This window comes from Armigeres subalbatus, chromosome 1 (assembly GCF_024139115.2).
Source record: "Armigeres subalbatus isolate Guangzhou_Male chromosome 1, GZ_Asu_2, whole genome shotgun sequence".
Taxonomy (NCBI): Eukaryota; Metazoa; Arthropoda; class Insecta; order Diptera; family Culicidae; genus Armigeres; species Armigeres subalbatus.
The window spans coordinates 182,884,384-182,910,354 of record NC_085139.1 but is presented as its reverse complement, the minus strand read 5'-3'; the positions used below and the strand labels follow the sequence as shown (position 1 = coordinate 182,910,354).

At 41.8% G+C, this 25,971-nt stretch overlaps 1 protein-coding gene across 3 annotated transcripts in view; it reads left to right on the top strand.

Moving 5' to 3' along the window:
* The window catches only part of LOC134205587 (mitochondrial protein C2orf69 homolog), a 154,003-nt gene extending 130,578 nt beyond the window's left edge, over positions 1-23,425 (top strand). For 2 of the 3 annotated variants that reach the window (XM_062680953.1, XM_062680954.1), the window contains exons 2-6: positions 3,561-3,954; positions 4,018-4,250; positions 5,877-6,018; positions 6,079-6,958; positions 22,557-23,425. In XM_062680953.1, the coding sequence (XP_062536937.1) occupies positions 3,619-3,954; positions 4,018-4,250; positions 5,877-6,018; positions 6,079-6,879 (1,512 nt within the window). In that variant the 5' untranslated portion in view covers positions 3,561-3,618 and the 3' untranslated portion in view covers positions 6,880-6,958; positions 22,557-23,425. The remainder of the gene's footprint in view (positions 1-3,560; positions 3,955-4,017; positions 4,251-5,876; positions 6,019-6,078; positions 6,959-22,556) is intronic. The other variant, XM_062680955.1, reaches the window with a different exon arrangement.
* The last annotated feature ends 2,546 nt before the right edge of the window (positions 23,426-25,971 follow it).

Below are 25,971 nucleotides of genomic sequence, written 5' to 3'. Positions count from 1 at the left end.
GCTCAATGTCTTCTTTAATATTACAGAAGGATTCTGCTAAATGTTGCAGGTTTTGTTCAAAGGTGAACTTTTCCTGACAGTCTTGACATAGTGGGAGCATGAAAGTCCGCAATACTTCCTCGTGATTGCGCTGTACTCCTACGCATGCTGCGTGAAATGTACGTCTGAAACTGCCGTGACATCGCCAAAGAAAACGATTAGGTATCGTTTTGTGCACAGTTCACCATTCCACACTTCATTGTCACACGCGGGTACTTACTTACGAGAGAAAGAAAAAACGAACGCGGAGGTCGCGCGCGGTCAGTTAATAATATTTATAAAAAAAGTCAAAATAATAAAATTATATACACGAGCGCTAAAAAAGCGCGTCCGAACTCAAAGGTGGTTCAGAATGCAATTAGATACAAGGTACTCTCCCAAATTTTATGCCGTCGTCTTGTTTACGCGTGTAGACTCCAGGGATTTCTTGGATGATTATGAATGGAACACTTGTTGATGCATTACAGCTACTTAGTTCTTTGGGTTTCTAAGAATGCCTTTTTATAGGTTTACTTGTGAATGAGAAATTCTTTTTACGCCAAGCGCGGTAAAAAGAGGGACGCAAAACGAAGCGACGTATAAAGAAGTGCTGCAAAAAGAGAGTTGAGTGTAAAATTAATTTTATTACCCAAAAATTGTATGCTGTATGTTACATGTTCGGGGCAGCAGGGACTATGTCCAAGAGTTTGACGATCCCTCCCAGGCCATCTGCGAGTTGTGGGGCTTGCCTAGGATGTGGTGGGGTTTGACAGTGGGCCCTGTTAAATTCCTATAAAAAGCTGCATGTATCCGCAAGTAGGCCCCGCCAAAGCGACCGTGTGCCGCTCAAAGCGCACAAGCCCAAGTCCTGGTGTCAGGTGGGACACAAAACAGACCTGACACGACGGCCCTCCGACGAGACAGGAGGTTTGCGCAGGCCCAATAAGCCGCCTGGAAAACCAATAATTACGAACAATATAAGAGATAATGCGACTCGATATAATCGGCAAAGACCTAACAAGGCCTAGGCAACGAATAAAGGATCACGATTGGAAGCTTGGAACATGGAACTGCAAGTCGCTAGGTTTCGCATAGAGCGCTGCACTGGGTCATTACCAAGATTTGGGAGGAGGAAGTTTTGCCGCAGGAGTGGATGGAAGGTGTCGTGTGTCCCATCTACAAAAAGGGCGATAAGCTGGATTGTAGCAACTACCGCGCAATCACATTGCTCAACGCCGCCTACAAGGTACTCTCCCAAATTTTATGCCGTCGACTTGCACCAATTGCAAGAGAGTTCGTGGGGCAGCACCAGGCGGGTTTTATGGGCGAACGCTCCACCACGGACCAAGTGTTCGCCATTCGCCAAATACTGCAGAAATACCGCGAATACAACGTGCCCACGCATCATCTATTCATCGACTTTAAAGCCGCATATGATACAATCGATCGGGACCAGCTTCGGTAGCTAATGCACGAACACGAATTTCCGGATAAACTGACACGGTTGATCAAAGCGACGATGGATCGGGTGATGCGCGTAGTTCGAGTTTCAGGGGCATTCTCGAGTCCCTTCGATACCCGTAGAGGGTTACGGCAAGGTGATGGTCTTTCGTGTCTGATATTCAACATCGCTTTGGAAGGGGTAATACGAAGAGCAGGTATTAACACGAGTGGTACAATTTTCAATATATCCGTCCAGCTATTTGGCTCCGCCGACGACATAAATATGGCCTGCTTTGAGAAGATGGAGGAAGCCTACATCAGACTGAAGAGGGAAGCCAAGCGGATCGGACTAGTCATCAACACGTCGAAGACGAAGTACATGATAGGAAGGGGTTCAAAAGAAGACAATGTGAGCCACCCACCTCGAGTTTTCATCGGTGATGACGAAATCGAGGTGGTAGAAGAATTTGTGTACTTGGGCTCACTGGTAACCGCCGAAAATGATACCTGCAGAGAAATTCGTAGACGCATAGTGGCTGGAAATCGTACGTACTTTGGACTCCGCAAGACGCTCCGATCGAATAGAGTTTGCCGCCGCACAATGGTCGGATAAGTCAAATTTCACGACATAAATCGATAACTCGAAAATCATCAGTGCTAGAGTTTTGACGTCTTCAGAAGAATTTTATCTCATAAAGGTAATGTTTAATGACAAAATTACTAAATGTAGATAGGGTTATCCCGAAAAAAAAAGTTTTTTGCTTCTACTTTCACCCATTCAATTTTTTTTCAAAAACTGTCTTAGCATCGCTTTTTGGCCTTTGGATGGCGCATCTTTTCGTTACATAAGATGGTTGATAGCTGCATGTTCAAGCATATTATAGGCCTTTTTTCATGAAAAAGTTATATTTTTCTGTGCATTTTACTACAGCTAGTAGCAAATATTAGCATCAATTTCAATTGTATTCTGAAAGTATACATGCAGGCCCATCAAATCCATGGTATTTCATTTGTCCATCTTTGTCCACTTTTGTGGCGGACGGTACGTGGAGGAGGCGAATGAACCACGAGTTGCATGAACTGCTGGGAGAACCATCCATCGTTCACACCGCGAAAATCGGACGACTGCGGTGGGCCGGGCACGTAGCCAGAATGTCGGACAGCAACCCGGTGAAAATGGTTTTCGACAACGATCCGACGGGCACAAGAAATGTTCTAGTAATAGTTATGGGGTAGCCTTCCCAGGTTCAAATAAAAATTACCCTTAAACTAAAAATTTGATAACCTGCTACTTTACACACTGCAAAATTGGATCACCAAGCAAGGGTGGGACCAGCTCGCGGACCACAGGCTGATCGGATGTCCAGCAACGATCCCTAAACAGATCTTTATACTCAGTACAGCGCTTGTGTGGTGCTTTTATCCCGGCCTAACGATGGACCTCGCATGTTCTTGCCTTGGAATGGGTGTTAAGAGTCATCCGCGGGAATTCGTTTTGGACATGTTCGAGTTTGAGGTAATGAGTTTTAGCGGAGTTCTCCCAGACCGACATATTGTATTCCATCATGAAGAGGATTATTTGCTGGTAAGCAGCAAGCTTTTTTTTTCAGGAACAATGATGACCGATGGTTGATCAGCGTGTACAATTACTTCAACAAAACGTGCCCTTAGTCTCTGTTAGTGTGTAGTTAGTCTCTGTTGCTATTGGGGATGATTTTACAATCCTCAACTGGAACAAGCCTGGGAGATTTTGAATAAGGGACAATGATGACCTGGGTCTTCGCTTACAATGAATTCCATTTTAAGATTATCCAAGATTTTTTTTAACTTCATAGAATTCTTCTTTTCAGTTTGAGTTTTAATAAGCGGAGGAGTAGATTTTTTTATGCGCAGTACAATAAATAGTGACCTGCCTAGTTGTAAACGCTACATGCGTGATACTCTGCCAACTTATTTTGGCTCATCCTGTCTTCTCTCTCCTTATTCTCTGATGCGTGTTATCGACATCGGTCACTCACAAGTGTGCATACACATTTATGGACATATTTTGGTATCTGAATAACCACAAGATTTTTGTTCTGTATCCATCTCATGTTTAGGTAAGAACCAGGTAGCAACAAAGTTGAACTGAACTTTCGAGGCATATTTTCCTATGCAATGCATGCATTGCGGTGCAATGATACAACGACAGCCGGAGGTGGAACAACAACTGGCGCTGTCTTGGCCGGCAGCGGGACAAGTTCTGGCGGAGGCATTGCTGGTGGAGGGGGAACGAGTTTGGGAAGCACGTCAATCCTCCAGCTACCTTCTCTACCCCAACAACAAGCATCGCCCCAGCAGCAACAGGCTTCACCAATGCCCAAAGGATGTCCAGTGCGGATAAATGGTATAAAAGGATACCAGAATCGAACGAATCATATCATCTATTGTCCACCACTACTGCGATCCAAAGACGACTGTTCGGCGGTGGTATACTTCGGTGGAGATGTACAGGTAGGGTTTATACCCAGCGAATAACGATCATATTTTGTTTATCGACGCTACTTTTTATTGCAGGATATCCCAGAGAAGATGGAAACCAATAGAGACAATAAAAATTACATCAAATGGAACTTGGAGAATACGGCCTTGCTTCTGAGGGATTCGTTCCCCAGGGCCCACATCGTTGTTGTACGTCCAATGCGTATGGAGTATAGCACGTTCAGTTGCTTCGACAATTTCGTACGGGGTAACAATGCCGGAATTCCGGATCACACGCCGATGCACTTCTCGTTGCAGCATTTAGAAGAGTGAGTATAAATCAAGCAGGGTGTTTCCTACAGTCTACGGAGGCAGTAGATGGGGGTACACAACCAACATCTCTAAATAAGGTGCACATAGGGGGACAAGGGGCAATATGGACACCCTAAGGGTTTATTCAATTTTAGGTGATTTAAATTGAATATAATTCGGATTTCTAGCAATTACATGATACTATTACTCGTTAACTACCAGATCTGTTTTGAATCGTATTGAAAATAAGGCAATTTCAATCAAATAAGACGATTTTGTAATAGTTAATTTTTCACTACTCTCGGGAAGGTAGCGGGGCAGATTGGACACCCCCATAGGGCAGTATGGACACCCTTATAAAATATAAAGAAAATTATCTTACTTGTGATTATATGTCATTGTAACCTATTTTATGGATCATGCAACATACATATTACCCAATTGTTCATCTTCCTGTCAAGATTTTGTATGAGACACCTAAAATTGTGTTTGGATCATCAACATCCGAAAATCGATTTCCCTCTTCTTAATCGAGGTCATATATGGTCGTTTTCTATATTAATTCCATGACGAATAGAAGAAGATTGATTACGTAACGCAAAAATATGCCTCTTTCAGCCGGCCTCATTCTTGTATGTCGAACTTTTTGTATGAAGCATATGATTGTTTTTATATGGATCCTCACACTTATTGCAAGACCCCTTATCAATCGTCTCTACTCTAAGCATTGCATAATCTATGCATACTCTTATTCACTCTACTGGCATCGCCAATCTTTCCAATGGGTTGTACCGATCAACTTGCCAACGAGATTGCCAAATCTATACAAAACACTTACTTTTTTGTCGCACTTTCAGCGACTTTTAATGTATATATATATGCTTCTATGGTATATATGTCATGTACTGGAACTATAGCGATTTATAATTCCGCACCATAATAACACGAAAATAACACAATATGAAAGCCAAGTTCGATGAGTTTGAGGTTATGTTTTTAATTTTTAAGGTGTCAGTTCTACCCCCATATAGAGTGTTCAGTTTGCCCCAACAGGTGAACAAATTTAAAAACTGTTGGAAATTTTGTAAAAATCAAGGAAACTTGTCAGAAATGCATGTCAGAGCACTGTAAATAACAGAATTTTGCTATGGTATGACCAACAATTGAGAAATCATCTTCTGTGGTAAAGTAAAGCTTATTTTATGGGAGGTGAAACTTATAATTTTTAACCATTTGGACGACATTCTAACTTTTTTGTCAAATTTATGCGCTAAGAAAATAAAACAATGACTTCTACGCTGTAAATTAGTTGTTTATGAAAGGATTATAGAGTTCGCTGCATTGAAAGTAGATAAATGATTGAATTAACAAGAATATTGGGGGTGTCCAATCTGCCCCGGGTGTCCATAATGCCCCCTGGTCCCCTAAATATGCACTTCGAATTATCAACAGAATTATTAAATAATTAAAACACCTAAGGTCCCTAGCAATGGTAACGGGGTCTGACGTTATGGAAGCGATGTTAGGGTTAATCATATTTATCTGTAGCAAATTTTACACCAAGATCGCTTTTTCGTGGTAGTGTTCAATTATTGATCAAATATATGCTCTATTTGTGATTGTAAATTAATTTTTTCCAACAGGTTACTAATCAACTTGACGAAAAAGTTAACGAAACCCGTGCTAGAGCCAGATCTTCTACACAAGTTGATAGCTGCAACAAATTCCTCACTATGTGGAACAGGCTTGGACGGAAGTCAGGATATGGAAGTAGATGTTATTCAAGTACAGCCTTCAGATTGTACAACATGATTCATATAAGTAACACAACCTTGATTGTTTCAGTCGGATATTCAGAACAGCACAGCTAACTCAGCTTCATCGTCGGTAGCGGGTACTACGGACAACAATGCGGACATCAACGATTTATTATGGTGGCGGGAGAGCCTCAATCTGGACAAAGCTAACCTTGCCTTAATGGGTTTCAGCAAAGGTTGTGTCGTTCTCAATCAATTCATCTACGAGTTTCATTACTATAAGACCCTCACTCCCGATGACAGCACAATGATGCGATTGGTGTCTCGGATAAAGGACATGTACTGGCTTGATGGCGGTCATGGCGGAGGCAAGAACACTTGGATCACCTCGCGAAGTCTCCTGGAGACCCTTTGTCGGTTAGGGATCAACGTCCACGTGCACGTTACGCCATATCAGATCCAAGACGACCATCGGCCGTGGATTCGCAAAGAGGAGAAGGCTTTCACGGATTTGCTCAAACGCTTGGGTGCTTGCTTCGATCGTCACCTGTATCCAAGTGAAGCCAATTCCACCAACCTGTTTACTCACTTCGAAGTACTGAATCGCTTCCGGCAGTACCAGATCAACGTCTTCGCACAACAGCACCTGCAACAACAGCAGTTAACCGCCACAAACTTGTCTACCGCAATAGAAGATAATGCCCAACTCCAAAAGCAGCAGCAACACCAACACTTGCAACAATCGGATATGCACCCAACGGAGGCCGAGGAAACGGATGCCAGTGGTGTTGAGCACATGATTACCGGGCCCGAAACGGATATGGAGGACGACAAATTGGGGAGTGCCGCCGTCGAAGATGACGACGATGAGGAAAGCGGTACTAAGTAATCACAAATTCAGCCAGCGAATTTACCCACATTAAGCGACGAAAAACACTCGCAAGTCCAGTGATGAATGCTTTATGAAGGTAAGTCAAGTTTTTTTTTTTTTGAGACGCTGTTCACAAATTACCTAACGCGAACGTTTGCTTACCAGTTTGAAAATGCCAATAAGGATCAAACTCAATTTTGTGAGTAATTTATAAACATCAGGTCAGGTGTTCGATTGACCTTCACATGTGTCCCAGAACTCGTGCTGCTATTAACCAAGCTTTGTTTTACGTTTGGTGAAAATTTTCGGCTCTTCGTGTTGTACCTAGCATCCTGTGAAGATTATTCAACGATTAACAATTTTTTGAACATTCAGTGAAACTGAAATTAAGAGAAATCCGGATTAGTGTTCTTTAGGATACCTAAGAAATCCAGAACAATTTTCCTGATAACAGAATGTCTTCTTCTTCTTATTGGTATTACATTCCCCACTGGGACATTGCCGCATCGTTGCTTAGTGTTCATTCAACACTTTCACAGTTATTAACCGCGAGGTTTCTAAGCCAAGTTTTTGCATTCGTAAATCATGAGGCTAACACGATGATACTTTTATGGTAGTTATGGTAATTCGATGATTCATTCTAGAGCGAGTAAACCAGAGACCGATTCGAAGTCTAAGAAAAGGACGAGAAGTTCGAAAAATGTTCATCGGGTCACACAAATTTTGAAATTGAAAATCGAAAGGGAGAGAGAGAATGCTAGTGCTACAGCTATTGTTTAGCGGTAGAAAGAAAAAGAGACGGTTAGAGAAGGGGGAATGCGATTCTCCAAGCCGTAAAGAAAGGTCGAAGTCGTCATTCTGTTCACTAAATTCCAAACGAACGCACGCGTTTTCGACATCGTTGGAAAAAAATGGTAGGGAAGCGGCCGAAGCACGACATAACTCAATTATGCACTCTATAAATAGTTTACTCATTAATCTAGTTCTAACCCTACTCGCTACATTATTCCCGTTCTCTACTCTCGCAATAGATGTTTTTCAAAATTAATTCCGCGTTTCGATAGAAAAATATCATCTATCTGGATCAAAGTTAGAACGCTTTTGTTGGATTTTTCTCCATCTGCAGATACAGACAAATTTCACAAATTCGGAAGTAGTGCGCTGGATTCGCCTAAAGATGCGTTAAACAACGCATCAGTTAGTTTGAAAGATAAAAACTATCGGAAGAAAGTTCGGTTCGGAAGTCTAGACTTCCAAATTCTAAGTTGGTGCTACGCCAACAATATTATAGAAACACTTAGTTAGATTGATCAAAACTACTTCTGCTAAATGAATCGGTTGTATATATTTTTTGGATTGTCCGTATATAAACTTACATGCTATTAAAATCATACAAAAATTCATCCGAATAGTAAACAATGATGCAAGATCTTAATCAGAGCGTCTGTACATAGTATAATTTCACATTTTACATGTTATTTTTTTTTTTAACACATTTATTTCCGTGTACAAACGCATTTATTTTTCACAGGGGGATCAATGCAAACGTCACTTCGGTTTGTTTTGGTTTTTGTTTTCTATCTCCCATTCCCTTTTCTCGACAGTAACCCAAAAGGTTTTTTTTTCCGGAGTGAAAGTTATTAAATTAATCGATATTTTGTTCTGTTTACAACCTGTAAGTTTATTAACTCCTAGATACTAGATACTAGATACTAGACTCCATATAAAAAGGCCTTATGTTCGGCCTTTTGCTACTAATCCTGACGCACCTGATAAACAAATTTCTCATCGTATCGGATTGGTTTTTTTAGAATGGCTCTTGAGCGAAGGTTTCGTGTATTTGGCTCATGACTATTCGGGTGTAGTGCTGCTCCGGTTATTCTTGGTGGATAAATCATATCAAAAGACGAGTCTGCTTCCATCTGGTTCTGATGATCACTTATGCTGTGTTGAGTTGGAGTTATATTTTCTGCTTCATCCGTCATTGGTGCTTTTTTAAGATCGTTCACGTTTCGAGCGTATTGAACTCCGTTAGCACTCATAACAACGACTTTACAACCTTGTATCGCGACAACCGTGTATCGTTCAGAGGAAAATGTGGGGTCGGATTTTGATTTCTTTTGCTGGGTCATCAAGACAACATCCCCCACACGCATGTCAGATAATTTTGCTCCTCTCACCGCATCTGCATATTGCTTACTAATAAGTTTATTCTCACTATCCTCTTCTCGGGTGTTAGTTCTGTCTAAGCTTTTCTTTTTCTCATTCCACAGACTGGGAAACGTTCCCCTGTACTTCCAACCCACCAATAGCTCAAACGGGGTCACTTTAAGCCTGGAGTGTAGTACTAATGTGTTGTGATGGTGGACGTACCGATCAAGTGCAAAACGCCAATTTTCGTTGTCAATCTTGGAGGCCGCCAGGGCTTTTATTATACCCTGGTTCTGACGCTCCACGGCGCCATTGGATTGAGGACAGAAGGGCACTGATTTCCGCACCCTAACACCTTTGTCCTCCCAAAAGTTGCAAAACTGTGCACTTTGGAAGGGAGGGCCGTTATCGCTTTGAAGGATCCTTGGACACCCCCAAAGCTTGAAGATGTCGCATAACGCAGCATTGGTGCTATCCGCATTCAAACGATGCATTTCGGTAACCGACAGATGCCGAGAATAGGTGTCCACTACGACGAGAAATTCTCCGGACCCAAATCCTGGCACCGAGAGGAAATCTATTTGCAGGATTTCCCAGGGTCCGTCTGGAAGCTCCCTCGATGACAGTGGGACTGGAGGATTTTTCCTTCCAAGCATCGTACATGTCTCACAAGACTTAACGAAACGTTCAGCATCCTTGGCCATTCCTGGCCACCAAAAGAATTCTCGCATAACTCTTTTCATAGCCACTTCTCCTACGTGGCCGCCATGCGCTGCATTCAGTGCCTTTGGCCGAAGTGATGAGGGTAGTACGATTTTATCTGCTTTGAACACCAGGGATCCTAGATTATGAAGTTCTTTCTTTTGTGGCTCGAATGGTCGTAGGTTGCGTGGCCAAACATCGAGTTGCACCGCAGTACAAAGCTGTTGAATGTCTTCATCAATTTCTGACTGAACCTCTATTTCCGCCAAGGTAATGTCCATGCCTCCATCTAGCGCATATAACAAATGATGATCGTTTTCTTCTTCAAAGGGCTTGGCTGTCTGAGAACAACAGATTAACCGAGATAACGCATCCGCAACATTATCCTTACTAGAAACTCGTTCAACGGTAAAATCAAACGGCTGTAACCTAAGCGCCCAAGCTTCCGCCCTCGAAACTGCTCTTTTACCGATCCGATGATTGTCGTTGAAAATGAACTCATTAGCTGCAGCATCTGTTCTCACGATAAAGGTCCTTCCCGTCAGGTAAAACGAAAAACGTTCTATACCCCACAGAACCGCTAAGGCCTCTCTATGGGTCTGTGGATATTTCTGTTCCGTGGACGTAAGGGCTGTTGAAGCACATGCTATTATCCTCGGTATGCCTGCCATGGAGAATTGAGCAAGCATAGCTCCTAAACCAACTGCTGACGCGTCCACAAACAACTCCGTATGATCCGTATTACTGAAGTATCCCAAGGTTTTGATTCTTTCCAGCATGGTTTGTTGCAGGTTCACAAACTCCGCTTCTTCTGCCTCGGTCCAATAAAACTTGTCTGAACTAGACAAAGTTCGGAGGCATTGGGTTGCTGTCGCTCTATGCAGCATGAACCGATCAACGTAGGTAATCAACCCGAGAAAACTCTTAACCTCCGAGCAATTTTGTGGTCTCCGGAAATTCTTTATAGCATTCAGCTTCTCTTCTTCAATCTGCCAACCGTCTGGCGTCAAAACGAATCCCAGGAATTCAACTTCTTGGCTGCTGAAATTACATTTCGAGTGATTGATTCGAACGTTATGTTCCCGTAAGCGATCGAGTACCACCGCCAGGTTTTGATCATGTATCTCCTTCGTGGCTCCGTAAACTAATATATCGTCTTGATAATTCCTCACCCCCTCGCAACCGCCCAGTATCTTTCGTTGCAATACTTCTTGGAAGATATCTGGGGCGTTGCATAAGCCGAATGGCAACCGGACACAGCGGAACATACCAAACTCCGTAAGAAAGTTGGTTAAGTGCCGACTGTTCTCATGAAGTTCAATATGAAAATAGGCGTTACTCAAATCAATGGTGGAAAACCACCTTGCTCCATTCAATTCCGCCAGAATTTTTTCAAGGGTAGGCATGGCAAACGGTGTACGCAAAATGTGTTGATTTGGACCGCGCAGATCAATCACTAGTCGGAAGTCCTCTTTTGCCTTTGGAATAACTAACATTGATGAGCAGAATGACACGTCCATGTTATCCTCAACGCGTTCTATGATATTCGACGAAACTAGCTGTTGTAGTCTTTGTTCAACCAGAGGTTTAACTGCCAATGGTATGTTGAAAAAAATGTTACGGCAGGGCGGCTTTGTTGTGTCATACTTGATTTCAACCGGAGGAATGTTAAATTTAGGGAACACATCGCCTAGATTTACCGTTGCTATTTGATTCTCTTGACGCCCGTGATGATCAAATAAACCCTGTGGCCTTATCGGGACCTGTAGACCCAACAAGAGTACACTGTATCGAGTAGCGGTAGTTCGGCCGAGTAAAGATTGGGCCTCCCTGACGATGTAAAATTTTTCCAAAAACACTGGACGATCGTCTGTAATGAACAAGAACGCCTCAAAAGACACAACACAGCTATTTCGCCTGATGCCGCATAAGCCCTAAGAGTTCTATCTGATCCCTGCTGTATATTATGCAAACCATCTCTGTAGCTTCCTATTCCGCATAACTGCTTGAAGTAATCTTCAGAAAGGGTATTGACTTGCGCGCCGGAGTCTATTAGAAACTTACATGGCATACCGGCAACTGTAGCAACGACGATTCCGCTATCTCTACCTGTCGATAGCAGGGCGATATCATACGATACGTTTTTAAAGAACTCCGAAGCCTGTGGAGACATGAACTATTTTTGAATACTGTGGTTTTCGTATTTTACTAATAAGCGTGCAACGTCTTCAATGAAAAGGGATATTTTTTTATGCTTTATTAAACAAAATTCATATTCATCTTAGAAAATTTAGAATTAGAAATTTCCCTTTTCCTGTTTAGATATAAACGATGCTATAATATTTAGGCAACATCACTTACGCTATGTTCACTGCTTTTCTCAGGGGTGTCCTCTCCCGTCTTGACGATTGCCGCTACCTCCGACTGTCTAACCTCGGATGATCTTTCTGCTTGACGATTCTTGTCGTCCTCACGAACCATCGAACGACAAGCTCTCTGTAGGTGCCCTTTTCCACCGCATTTCAAACAGTACATATTGATCGCGCTGCAGTTGAACGACTTGTGGAATAGGCTGTGACAACGGAAGCATCTTTCCGGAGTTTCAGTTTCTCCACGCCATGCGGAAGCATTTCTACCGCGATTAACAAGAGCTCCTCGATACCCCGACTGTTGACCATGGTACCTTCCCCTACCAACTGTCTCGTTCCGTCGCTGAAGTCCACCGCGACCGGTGAACTGAGTCGCTGGTGCTGCTGCTACCCGCGCTATTGTAGCCGGCTCGGTTTTACCGTGCTTCAGATGGAAAAATTCTTCGTTCAAACGGATCGTTTCCAATTCTCGAACTTTGTCGACTAGATCCGTAAATGTGCCTTTTCGGCTCAACAGTTTCAAAGCCATAGTGCGCACATCACGATTTGAAGCGTGCTCGGCCACCGCTCTTACTATCTCCTCGAACTCTTTGTCGTCTCCGAATTCGCACATGCGAGCGACGGCTCCTATACGCATAAGGAAAGAAACGTCCGACTCATCCTGCTTCTGAGTGATGAGCGCTAGCTTCCGTCTCTGAAGCATCACATCCGAAGCGGAAGAAAAATAAGTTTTCAAGCGATACATTGCATTTGAAAACGGAAAATTGACTTCATCGGGGGCATTCTCAACGTTTCGTGTGTTCTTGAAGATATCCAATAGTTTTTTTTCCGGCTTTTACTTTAAAGATGATATACTGCGTTGCCTCATCAGCCACCCCCGCTAGCTTGAAAGATTCCGTCAGTATATCTCTCCACGATTCAAAGTCGTGTCTTCCAATTTCGTCAAGCCCTGACGAAGGTTTGCACTCTGGAACCGAAATTGATGAAACCGAAATCTGGTTCACTGATGACATAAAGCGTGTTATCTCCGCGTTTGTGTTTTCTCCCTGTCGACCAGCGCGATGTGTGCTCGACGGCCTCATGTCTGCTATAAACTCTTCGCTATTTACGTCGCTCGAAACACTTCGTGGAGCCGTCAGGCTAGTTTGTAAAGCTGCAATCGTTTCTCTGGCCTTTTCCAAATCTTCCATCAGCTGGACGTTAAGGGCTTTCGATTCTGAAAGCTCTTTTATGACAGTATCCAATTTCGCAGACTTCTTTGATTTTCTGTTTAAGTAAAAAGAGACCATTTGATATAGGAGTTAGATTCAAATCTAATCAATATTTTGACTTTTCATTCCACTTTTTTTTTGCCAATCTTTTTTTTTTAATTAATTTTTTTTTTTTTTTTGCTTTCTACACCCTTGTTTTGCCAATTCCAACATTTTTTTTTTGCTTCTTATTTTCAATCTTCTTTTTTTTGCTGATTCCAACCACCATTTTTTTTTTTGCTTGCTTTTGTTTCGAATGCTTTTTTTCACAATTATCTTCCAACTCGTTTTCCACTCTTTTCCTTTTTTTGAAAGGGATTCTTTTCACTTGCCTTTTTTTTTTTGTCCATCTCTATTTTTTTTGCCGCCTCCTTTTTTTGCCATTCCTTCGCTAAAGTTATCACGTTGTTTGCCATCTTAATTTTTCCATAAATTTTTTTTCATTCCTTTCGTCATATTTCTCATGTCATATAGCTTTCAATGCACAGTAACACTGTTCCTTCTGTAACAGTTATAGTTACAAAGGAATAAGCCTTCCTTGAATTTTACTTACCAAGGGGGAGCATCGGCTGCGCCAATGTCGTGCTTCGGCCGCTTCCCTACCATTTTTTCCAACGATGTCGAAAACGCGTGCGTTCGTTTGGAATTTAGTGAACAGAATGACGACTTCGACCTTTCTTTACGGCTTGGAGAATCGCATTCCCCCTTCTCTAACCGTCTCTTTTTCTTTCTACCGCTAAACAATAGCTGTAGCACTAGCATTCTCTCTCTCCCTTTCGATTTTCAATTTCAAAATTTGTGTGACCCGATGAACATTTTTCGAACTTCTCGTCCTTTTCTTAGACTTCGAATCGGTCTCTGGTTTACTCGCTCTAGAATGAATCATCGAATTACCATAACTCAATTATGCACTCTATGAATAGTTTACTCATTAATCTAGTTCTAACCCTACTCGCTACAGGGAAGTCGAGACAATTTTCTAACCGAAAATTGCCTAGACCGGAACCGGGAATCGAACCCAGCCACCCTCCGCATGGTCTTGTTTCATAGCCGCGCATCTTACCGCTAGGCTAAGGAGAGAATGTATCCAAAACAAAAATCGTTCTCGTTCAATTTGCATTGTGGACTAAGATTTTTTCTCACAGCTGTGTTAAACAAGTTAAAATGCATCATCAGCATCGATGTCCCCCACAATTCCTTTTTGAAGCAATTTCTTCTTCTTCTTCTTCTTCTTCTTCTTCTTCTTATTGACATTACATCCCCACACTGGGACAGAGCCGCATCGCAGCTTAGTGTTCATTCAACACTTCCACAGTTATTAACTGCGAGGTTTCTAAGCCAAGTTACCATTTTTGCATTCGTATATCATGAGGCTAGCAATGTTATGCCCAGGGAAGTCGAGACTATTTCCAATCCGAAAATTGTCTAGACCGGCACCGGGAATCGAACCCAGCCACCCTCAGCATGGTCTTGCTTTGTAGCCGCGCGTCTTACAGCACGGCAATTTGAAGCAATTTATCAAGAAGTATTTTACATATCGGATGTATACAGGGGTCTCTTTTTACGCGAATTTTCATGCGAGTCGAAATTTTGAGCGACCGTTTTTACGCGAATTTCGAGATTCACACGATTTTTTAGCGCCATTTTTCAAGAAGCTATTTCTACGCGGTTTTTCAAAAAGTTCAGAAAACGCGTAAAATTAGAAAAAAATATGTTTTATCGATTTTTTAAAAATTTGTTTTTACGCAGATTTCGGATTTTACGCAGTTTTCAAGAAAATATTCTAAGTCTAATTCAAGGGAAAACATTTAGAGTATTTATTGTAGGAATGATGGTTTCAAAGATCATTTGTATATCTCGAGGCAATATGGTGGCAGACCAAAACTTGGAATGATGGCTCTTTCTTGGAGCTCTCAGCATTGAAATCATGCAATATGGGTGTCTATCAATCGAGATCAATGAATAGAATTCGAAAATCGATATTTGACGCCATGACACCCTACAATATACAAAGCTATAACGACAACCGTGGATTTAGCGGGTCTGTTGCGGATTTGCTCGGTCAGTTGCAAAAATCGCAGTTCTTTTAAATATTGTCGCGAAAATACATTTTTGAATTTACCAAAATGGATTGATTGCTCATGGGTGATAGATTCTAGCAACTCCTACATATCCCTCTGCTCTGATATGAACTGCGCAGTAATAAAGAGACTATTTTTGATATCGTGGACAGAGCCCCATGTTGTCCAGTTGATTCGACAATCTGCAGACCTTATAGTCTGTTCTTTTTGTCTTTGCATCCTTTTACCAGAGAGTGCTCCAAGCCTCAAATTTACTTGCCGAAATGGTATTCACGTTTGACTCAAACTACTTAGAACGTATCGAATTGATGTCAGTTCGAGTGTGTAGAATCAAAATTATTCGTGCCATATACAGTTTGTACCACATTTAAAACAAATTGATGCCCAAGAAAATATGCCAAGAACACATTCTATTGTTCGTGGCGGGACTTCCACATAAGGCTGAACAGTGAACAAGAAAGGCTGAAAAAGTAAAAATCTTACATATGACTGAAATAACAAAAGGCTGAAACCCGACAGGCTGAAAAATCGCGACAAACGGTTTTTAATGGAAGAATTCACATTTGACGTAAATAGGGACGGACAAACGGAAATAAACCGAACTCTTCTTGTGATTCCTTGCTTTCTTGCAATTTTGATTCAGAATACTTTTTTTGGCCGTACCTACCTACCTGGATACCTGGTTGGCTACAGCGTCGATACACCTGTGCCTGGCGTATTGTAGAGCTCCATAATCGTCGGTCTTGGGCGATGTTCCTCCAGTTTCCCCGAACGTTCAGGATCCCCATGTCCGATTCCACCGCGTGTTCGTGGCCTTCCACAAAGTCGCCGGCCCCTGGTTCTCTGTTGAATATTGTTTTCACTATTCTTTCTTCCGACATTCGTCGTATTTTATATAATTCACAATATTTTCTTCTTTGTACACTTTATACAGCTCATGATTCATGCGTCTGCGCCAAACGCCATTTTCTAGTTTCCCTCCGAGTATTGTACGCAGCACTTTTCGCTCGAAAACCCCGAAAGCTCTCCGGTCCGCCTCTTGTAATGTCCATGCTTCATGTCCATAAAGGGCCACTGGTAGAATCAGAGTTTTGTATAGAGCAAATTTCGTTTCCGTCAGCATGTTGCGAGACCTAAGCTGGTTACGTAATCCGTAAAAGGCCCTATTCGCAGCACCAATACGTCTTTTCACTTCACGGGAAACGTCATTGTCACATATCACAAGCGTTCCTAGGTAAACTTCAAACACATCCCCATCAAGCACTACCTCTGCACCAACACCACTAGGTCTTCCTCTATCTCTACCTGCCACCATGTACTTTGTCTTGGTAGAGTTAATGGTTAAGCCTATCCTCGCCGTCTCCTTCTTCAGTGGGACAAAAGCCTCCACTACTGCTCTGCGATCGATTCCAATAAGGTCGATGTCGTCGGCAAAGCCTCGGAGCATATGCGACCGTGTGATGATATTGCCGTTCCTCTGCACGCCAGATCTCCTAATAGCGCCTTCCAGTGCAATGTTGAACAATAAATTCGAAATTGCATCACCCTGCTTCAATCCGTCTAAGGTCACAAACGAGGTTGACACTTCGTCTGCAATCCGAATACTTCACTGAAAATATCCTACACGCTAACAATATATTGTTTTTCATGTGAATCGAACGTGTTTCATCAATTCGTATTTTCACTATACATCCACGTTAAAGTCACAAACAATAAATATAAATTCACACCACTAGAAAATACTGTTCATTATTACGTGTTTTGAACATTGTTCTATATGGAAACGATATAGGTGAAGGAAATGACGGCAAAAGAAGATATCGGTTGAACGTGAGGCGTTAAAAGAAATCGCGAATGTCTTGAAATCAAAAATTAATTTATTATTAACTTGGTCATGATTATATATTTTTCAAATAAACATAAAGGTAAGTTAAAGTCTAAATTTTATACAAAATTTGTTGAAATTAAGCTCATTTTTCCAGGTTAACTTGAATTTCGAAATCAGGAATGATGGGTTCCCCTACCAAAAGCCCCATATGGAATCTTGTCCGCAGTATTTTGTTAGTGACTTATTAGATTTGGAGGATTAACATGGAGACATGAAAGATCTGCACGAGAATACAAAATATTGCTTCACTTTCTGATGAGCGTTTGTCAAAGTAAAGTTTGTTTCATGTATATTATATTATATTAATAAACGCACATGTGTATTCAAACGAGCAATATTATCGTGTTTTATTATTAGACAGCTATAATTAGGTAATTATTTCCATTTTAAAACTAATAAAAAACTTGAAGGCAAAATCCAACAATTTCTGCAAAAGCAATCCATAGAGTTTTAACGTGTTTTCCATTTCCATTTGTGGTGAAATTCCATTATATCGGTCGTTCCAATTTTTGACACTTACCACTGGATTTACACGTTATTTTGGTATGCTTCTCAAGTAGTGAGAATTCAAGTGTGGAAACAGTGGCATGAGCGTGTAGATTATTTTCAGTGTTGATTTCGAGCCATCCTGCGTTGCACGTATCAGTCTAATCAGTTTCGCCGGAAAACCATGTTCGGATATTATCTGCCACAGCTCATTTCTCTTCACTTAATCGTACGCAGCTTTGAAATCAATGAACAGATGGTGAGTCTGCAAGTTGTACTCCCGGAATTTATCAAAGATCATTCACAAGCTAAACATCTGATCCGTGTTGATCGGTCCTCACGAAAACCTGTCTGGTATTCGCCGACGAAGGACTCCTCAAGCGGTCTCAATCTGTTAAACAGGATACGCGACAGGATTTTGTACGCCGAGTTCAGAAGGGTGATCCCTCTGTAATTGGCACACTCTAGTCTGTGCCCTTTCTTATAAATTGGGCATATGAGGCCATCCAACCAGCCGGCAGGCAGTTCTTCATCCTCCCATATTTTCTGGATAATGTGGTGGATTGATTGATGCAGCTGCTCACTTCCGTGTTTGAGAAACTCGACCGGGATCTCGTCCTTCCCAGCAGCTTTACTGTTTTTCAGCTCGTTTAGAACCTTCTTAACCTCGTCCAGCGTTGGTGGTTCCACAGCTTGACCGTCGCCGACTATGTCCATCCTGCTCCTTAATACACCTTCATTTTCACAAATCTCCGTCCACCTGGCTGCCACCATAGTTTTGTCTGTCAGCAAATTCCCCTCTCGGTCATTGCACATGGCAGGCACTGGCGCAGTCTTATGCCGCGCGCCATTGACAGTTGTGTAAAACCTCCGCATATTGTTTCTATCCATCTTTTTTTCTGCGGTGGACTCGTTTCTCTTCTACCCTTGCTACACTGTACCGCTCTCTGTTGGAACGGGTACGAGCCACTAGCATTCGACTCCTAGCAACATTTTTCTCGTCTGTCACTCACTGGCTCTCCTCATCATACCAACTATTTCGTTGGCGTCGCTGTGCAGTGTCTAACACTTCCTGCGCTGTTGTATCACCTCGTGGATATTTTCCCACAATCTGTTGACGTCGCGAGATCCGGTGGCATCTCCAATCCACTAGTCCAGCTTCAGGTGGTACTGTTCAGCAACACCTTCAACTGACAAGCAGAGATGCATCCTGAACAGAACATGAGCCACGAGCGTACCTTGGTGTTCTTAGTTTTGAACTCTAAACACAGTTCAGTGTGCACTGGGTTGGTACGCAAGCAAAACGATCATGGTAACTAAGATTCCTTAGATTTGAAACTATGCAAAAACATACAAGCATGCTTGATTTCTATCCGTTAGATGCACACGTGTTCCATTACTAGCCGAAAAATGTGTAGCATGCCGTCGCTTGAATTTGTTTTCCTAGGATACATGTTGCTAAGTTAGGTCAGTTGAACAGTGTGCAGTGTTCAGAACGTTTTGAACACGAACACGTGTTCTCGTGTTCAGATGCATCTCTGCTGACAAGCGTTGGATATCGTTGGGCCTCGTTCTGTTGTTTCGTGAATTCGTGACGCTGGAAAGTCGCGCCCGAATTTTTGCAACTACAAGATGTTTGAGTCGATGTTCGGACCTCGGAAGGACCTTACATCTATAACATCCGAGAAATATCGTCCGTCGACCAGCACGTGGTCTATTTGTGAGCAAGTGTCTCCACTCGAATGTTGCCAGGTGTGTTTGCGGATATTCTTTCGTGCGAAGTAGATACTGCTTATTGCCATCCCTCTAGCAGCAGCAATGGTTACAAGTCGCAGACCATTATCGTTGGTAGCGGAATGAAGGCTTTCCGTACCAATGACAAGGAGAAAGCAACTTTCTCTTCCGATCTGCGCATTTGCATCCCCGATGACAATTTTTGCATCGTGTGTTGGGCACTCTCCGTAGGCCTTATCAAAGCTCTCATAGAACTCATCCTTCACGTCATCAGGCTTATCGTTCGTTGGAGCATAGATGCTGATCAGGCTATAGTTGAAGAATTTGCCCTTTATTCTCAACTTCACGCAAATGCGGTCGCTTATCGGCTTCCACCGGATAACACGCTTCATCTGCTTCCCAATCACCATGAAGCCAACTCCTCGTTCTGCTCTGCCACTGCCGCTATAGTAGATTCATTTTTATTTATTTATTTAGTTCACATCTAAACCGATAACACTGAATCAACAATTTGACGCCACAATACACGGTTCGAGGCCGCATCTCTCCATCCTCGAATACGCCCCACGCTCGCCAAGTCGTTCTGCACCTGGTCTGCCCATCTCGCTCGCTGCGCTCCACGTCGTCTCGTACCTGCCAGATCGGAAGAGAACACCATCTTTGCAGGGTTGCTGTCTGGCATTCTTGCAACATGCCCTGCCCATCGTACCCTTCCGGCTGGATACTGGATACTGGGTTCGCCGTAGAGCTGGGCGAGCTCATGGTTCATTCTTCGCCGCCACACACCGTCTTCTTGCACACCGCCAAAGATGGTCCTAAGCACCCGTCTCTCGAATACTCCGAGTAGTTGCAAGTCCTCCTCGAGCATTGTCCATGTTTTATGTCCGTAGAGGACAACCGGTTTTATTAGCGTCTTGTACATGACACATTTGGTGCGGTGGCGAATCTTTTTTGACCGCAGTGTCTTCTGGAGCCCGTAGTAGCCCGTTGTATCTTCTTCCACCTTTCTTCCTTCGACCTTAGTTGTTCCTTCTTTTTTCTTCTTTGTACCTTCTCCCATCTTCCTTCTTTCTTATTCCCTCTTTCTATTTTTTTCTTTCTCGTTCCTTGTTCCTTCATTCTTATTTCTTCTTCCTTCTTTCGTCCTGTTTTATTTTTCCTTCTGCCTTTCTTTTTATTTCTTGTTCCTTCGTCCCTCTGTTTTCTGTTTCTTCTTCCTTTTGCTTTTTCTTTCTTCCTTTTACTTTTTCCTTTTTTCTTGTTCCTTCTTCGTTTTTCTATTTTCCTTCTTCGTTTTTCCGTTTTCCAACTACCAACCCACTTTTTTCTGGAAGTTTAAAAAAATATTTTTAGTTAACAAGACTAATGTTTCTTTTTTTTTAACTTAGACCGATACAAATATTTAAAATCTATTTTGTCTCCCCCCCTCGGATTTTTTTGCCAAAAAATAATATTTTGAGGGGGCAACAAAATAAAATTCGGATAATTTTCAAAACATTCTTTAACAAATCCGAGGAGTTTTTTTTTATTTTTTTCATTTTAATATTTATTTTTTATTATCCCCCCCCCCCTTGACCTTTCGGTGACCAGTAGGACAAAAAGTTAATTAAATATTTATAACGGCCTTATATTTAGGTTATTTTATAATTATTATAATTATATTCAGATGTATTTCTTTTATTTTAATATGAAAACATTTGTTATGTACAATATTAAAATTAGAATGTATGGTTTAAATATTATTTATCATATAAATTCCCTTTTTATTCTTCCCTCTTTCTTCTTCCTTGTTCCTTTTTCGTTCTTCCATTTTTTCTTCCTTTTTCCAACTACCTTGTTCATTCTTCCTTGTTACTTCTTCCATCTTCCTTTTTTATTCTACCATATTTCTTTTTCTTCCTTCCTTTTACCTTCTTCCTTCCTTTTACCTCCATATTCATCGTTTTTTCCTTCTTGTATCTTCTTTCTTTCTTCCTTCTTCCATCTGCTTGCTTCCGCCTATTTTCTTCCTTCTTGCTGTTTTCTTTTTCCTTCTTTCCTCTTTCTTTTTCTTTCTTCTTTCTTTTTTGTGCTTATGATCTTTGCCCTTCTTTCTTACTTCCCCATTTTTCCTTCCTCCTCCTATTTGTTCTTTATTGTTTATTTTCAATTCCTTATTCTTTATTCTTAATTTTATATTATTTTCCTTATTCAACCACTTATCGTGTACTCCATTGTACGATTGGGATTCATTGCATTTCACCAATTTCAGCTTTTCTAAACATTTTTTCTGATGCTTTACAGCCTTGCGAGACTTTCAGCCTTCGTTATTTCAACCTTGCAATTGCACAAATCGAGTTTAAGACATAGTAATTAATTTCCACTCCGGATGGCTAATACCCGGAATATAGGCAATTAACTCCTAAGCACCGCTTAAGAATTAAGCGGAGGTGAAGAAATTGGCCCTTAGGCTGAGAAACTGATCTAACCATGTTTCGCAGCAGTGATATTTTTAATGCCGAAAGCAAAATTTATTTTACTTTTTTTGTATTTGCTGAGCCTAATTACAAAGCAAGCCCAGGGTTAATCAAGCCTTCTATACTGAAGATTCAATTTCAAGTTTTAATTAAAAATATATTTGCTGTTTGGAGATATTTGTAATCAATTTAAATTTATATTTAGCGTTGGCGCCTCACATTAGGCGCCATTATAGCCAACACCAAATGCTTTCTTAAATGTGAGACAAGATGGCCACATGGGACAAGACGACCACCCTGTTATTTGTCACAAAATCGAAGTGTGTCATCCATTTGAAGTATAGGGAATGATATATTATGTTGTAATATGCTTATATTTAAAAAACCACCACTATTATATGTAACATATGCTGAAAAATTGTTTGCTCAAAACCCGCTATTTCTTATAACATTCAGGTCAATTATTTTATGGTTTAAAGTTAAAATTGACGTAGCGTAAGGCAATTTGTGAACAGTACCACTCATATCAGTCATCGATTGTTTAATTTGAACCAACCGTTTTACAATTACATTTACAGAGAATCGTCTTTTTGGTGCAAGATATCGATAATCTTAAGTCGAAAATTTATACCAAACAGAATTCTCCTATGCATTCGGTGCAATAAAACCAACCACTAATTGAGTCCTACATTTTTCCACACATTCTGTCTAACAGAATCGTTTCTCATTTAGTTATTTATGCGGAAGGTGCCGCCATCGTGGCGTAGCACCGTGATTGCGTCTTGTATGTATGTAGGTGGAAATAGTACAGTTTTAGCCTATATCGGTGAAACCAATCATGCCATTACATTTTGCATAACATTTACTGCGTGTTAAAAAATAGGAGAAAGCACAGATTCATTATATTTCCTCGATAGTAGACTATTATTTTTTTTACAAACATTATTATTTTTGAAACTATTGTTTAGTGAGCAAAGGTACGAAAAAATATAATATATTTTATATAATTTTCTTTTGACCGTGTAATAAATAAGTTTAGCTGGCTAGGATAGGGAAGGCGAATGTATCCATTTTTTGGATACCACGGTTCACAGGGGACGTCATACTACTATTAATACTATTATTTCGGATTAGGTTAAGCGATAATAACAAAATCGACACAAAAGTATTCAATTTGGATTGATATTTAGAAATTGATGGCCACAAAGCTGTATTTTGCAGCACAATGAACGATTTCCATGCACTAAATAATAGCTGCTTTTTCGGCAATCAGTCATCAAGGAAATTTTACTCGACGGCAGAGATCATAGATTTTTAACTGTGGAAATAAAACAATCAAAAAATGTTTTGCTGTTCTGGATGAATGATAAAAATTAGTGTTTGCTATATATTGAATTAATGAATGTAAATTTGGAGCTAAAATGAGAGACTTTCACGTTTGATTCAATCAGTATGTTGTTTCAATAGCTAGAATTTGAAAGATGTTCTTGAAATTCCCAACCTTCTAATTCAGAACCTACCTCACCATAAGTGCGTGCTTATGATTTACCCTTGTTTACGTTTCCAAATTAGTAAAATTTGATTTCGTAGTGCATTCCTTTCCTACCTGTCTACATGGTTAGCGTCGTTATCCCTATGGCTGGCGTATTGAACTGTTTGTAACCGCATATGCTATGTTGGTAAGAAATGTTGCTTACTCGCGTTCTGTGTGTTTCATCCGAAATCGTGGTCGAAATCAGTCTTAAAACGATTATATAGGCTTCGCCGATGGCATTGATGTTATGGCACGTAACTTTGAGCCTACCTCAGACTGAAAAGAGAAACTAAGCGGACGTCATCAACACGAAGAAGACGGTACGTGGAGGAGGCGAATGAACTACGAGTTGCATGAGCTGCTGGGAGAACCATCCATCGTTCACACCGCGAAAATCAGACGACTGTGGTAGGCCTGGCACGTAGCCAGAATGTCGGATAGTAACCCGGTGAAAATAGTTCTCGACAACGATCCGACGGGCACAAGAAGGCGAGGTGCGCAGCGGTCAAGGTGGATCGATCAGGTGGAAGATAACATGCGGACTGACCTCCGTAAACTGCGTGGTTGGCGACGAATGGAGAAGACTCTTATGTACTGCACGGGACACTTCGGCCTTGGTCTGAATAAATAAATAAATAAACCTATACGTCTGTGTCTCTCCGTCTGCGTCCGAGAAGGTACGCATTTGTTGTAGCTGCATTGTAAGTACTTGTAGGTAGGCGTCGGATGGATTGCGCCCCGCACAAACGATACCGAATCACCAAGGCGGCAGGGAGCGGAATGTAATCGCACACGAATCATCATGAAAAGTTAATTAGGAATCAAGCAGCGATACGGTCGGCCGGAAGATTGGGGACAAGACAACAGATCGTCTTCGAGCGTCGGAGTGCGTGGTTAGTGCGCGGTGGAGGCGTGCCGCCAGAAGCGTGTGCGTGTCTCCTCGCGCAGACTCTGACAAGCAAATCGCCCGGCAGAAAACGACATCCAAGACTCGGAGACGGCTGACGACGGACGGACGCACAGTTAAAATTACTAAGAAATTACAGTCGACATCTTGAGCGGAAGAGATTTCGACTTCTTGGCAGGCGACGCGGGGAAGTGTAGATGGAGGGAAACAGATGGAACAGATGTGGGCATCGTCAAAGGGAATTCTGTTTGATTAACTAGGCACGGGGAGGAGCTGATGAGACAATTCGAGCCCGAAGGGGACAACAACCGGGAATGTTGTCCTTAAGCTCGATGGATCTCAAGTTCTTGTGATAAAATCGCATTGTGATAACCGATGAACAACAAGATCACATTTATTGCTATAGGCAATAAATAGTTATTAACTTCTTAACACCTTCTTCGGCAAAGTCTTTCTGCATCTTCCAGACTATATGCTAACGTATTGAGTCACTTGATTGATGATAAATTGAAGCCGCTAAAAGCAAAAATGTAAAAAAGTACGTTTTCCCATACTAATCTCCATGTAAATTTAAAACGCGATGCGGCATGCGAGGTTGCAACCAATCGAGCCCATATTTTTCACAGTTGATTGGGGTCCCAAAACGATTGAGAAAAACCTTGATCTCACGTGATCGGACGAAGTTTGCGTTTTTCCATACAACTGCGCCCCACTCTACTGGTTACCCACAGAGCTCTCGCCCAGGAGGGGCCGCCGTACCTAAGAGTAGATACGGCAACGCCTGCCAGTAGCTTACGTCTACTGGCTCGGCACACACCGTGGAACTGTTGGACATCATCCTCGACGCCCTCTTGCACGCATAGTCGACATGGTCGTCTATTACGACCCCAAGGAGCTTCAAACTCCGCTTTGATGCGATCGCCACTTCACCCACATGAATCACTGCATGTTGAACTGACTTGCGGTTGTTGTGCTGCGGTCACTTCTACCTCTGGAATTGACTCCCCGTAGACCTCCTAGGGTACGTCATCGACGAAGCCGACAATCTTAACACTACAGGGTGTTGAATAAGTTCGAATACACTTTCAAAAAATGTTTAAAAATTGTAATTAAATTATTTCTTTTCCCGGTCACATTACATTGAAAGTATTGTTTATAAGGAACGTTTGTAACATTTCTTCTGGAATGACCTATATTTTGTACTTCTTCACGAGCTTCAAATGTTTCTATATTCCATCGCAAGCGGCACGCATGGTCTGCATGGGCATTTCGTTCCAGATTTTGAGAATTACGTCTTGAACTGGTCCAAGTTACTAACCTTGTATTCGTACAGCTTTAATATAATAAAGGACTAAACAAGAAAGTTAAGCGGGTTTAAATCCGGGAAGCTGGGAGGTCGCAAAGTTTTGTCCAAAAGTCGATGAAATTGTCCCCATATAAGGCTTAAATCGCATTTTCTGTGTATAAATAGTTATCGTCCTATTGGAACACGTAGGGCTGATCTCCGTCTTATCACCGGGCCACTGGGGGTATCAATCTTCCCCAAAATCTC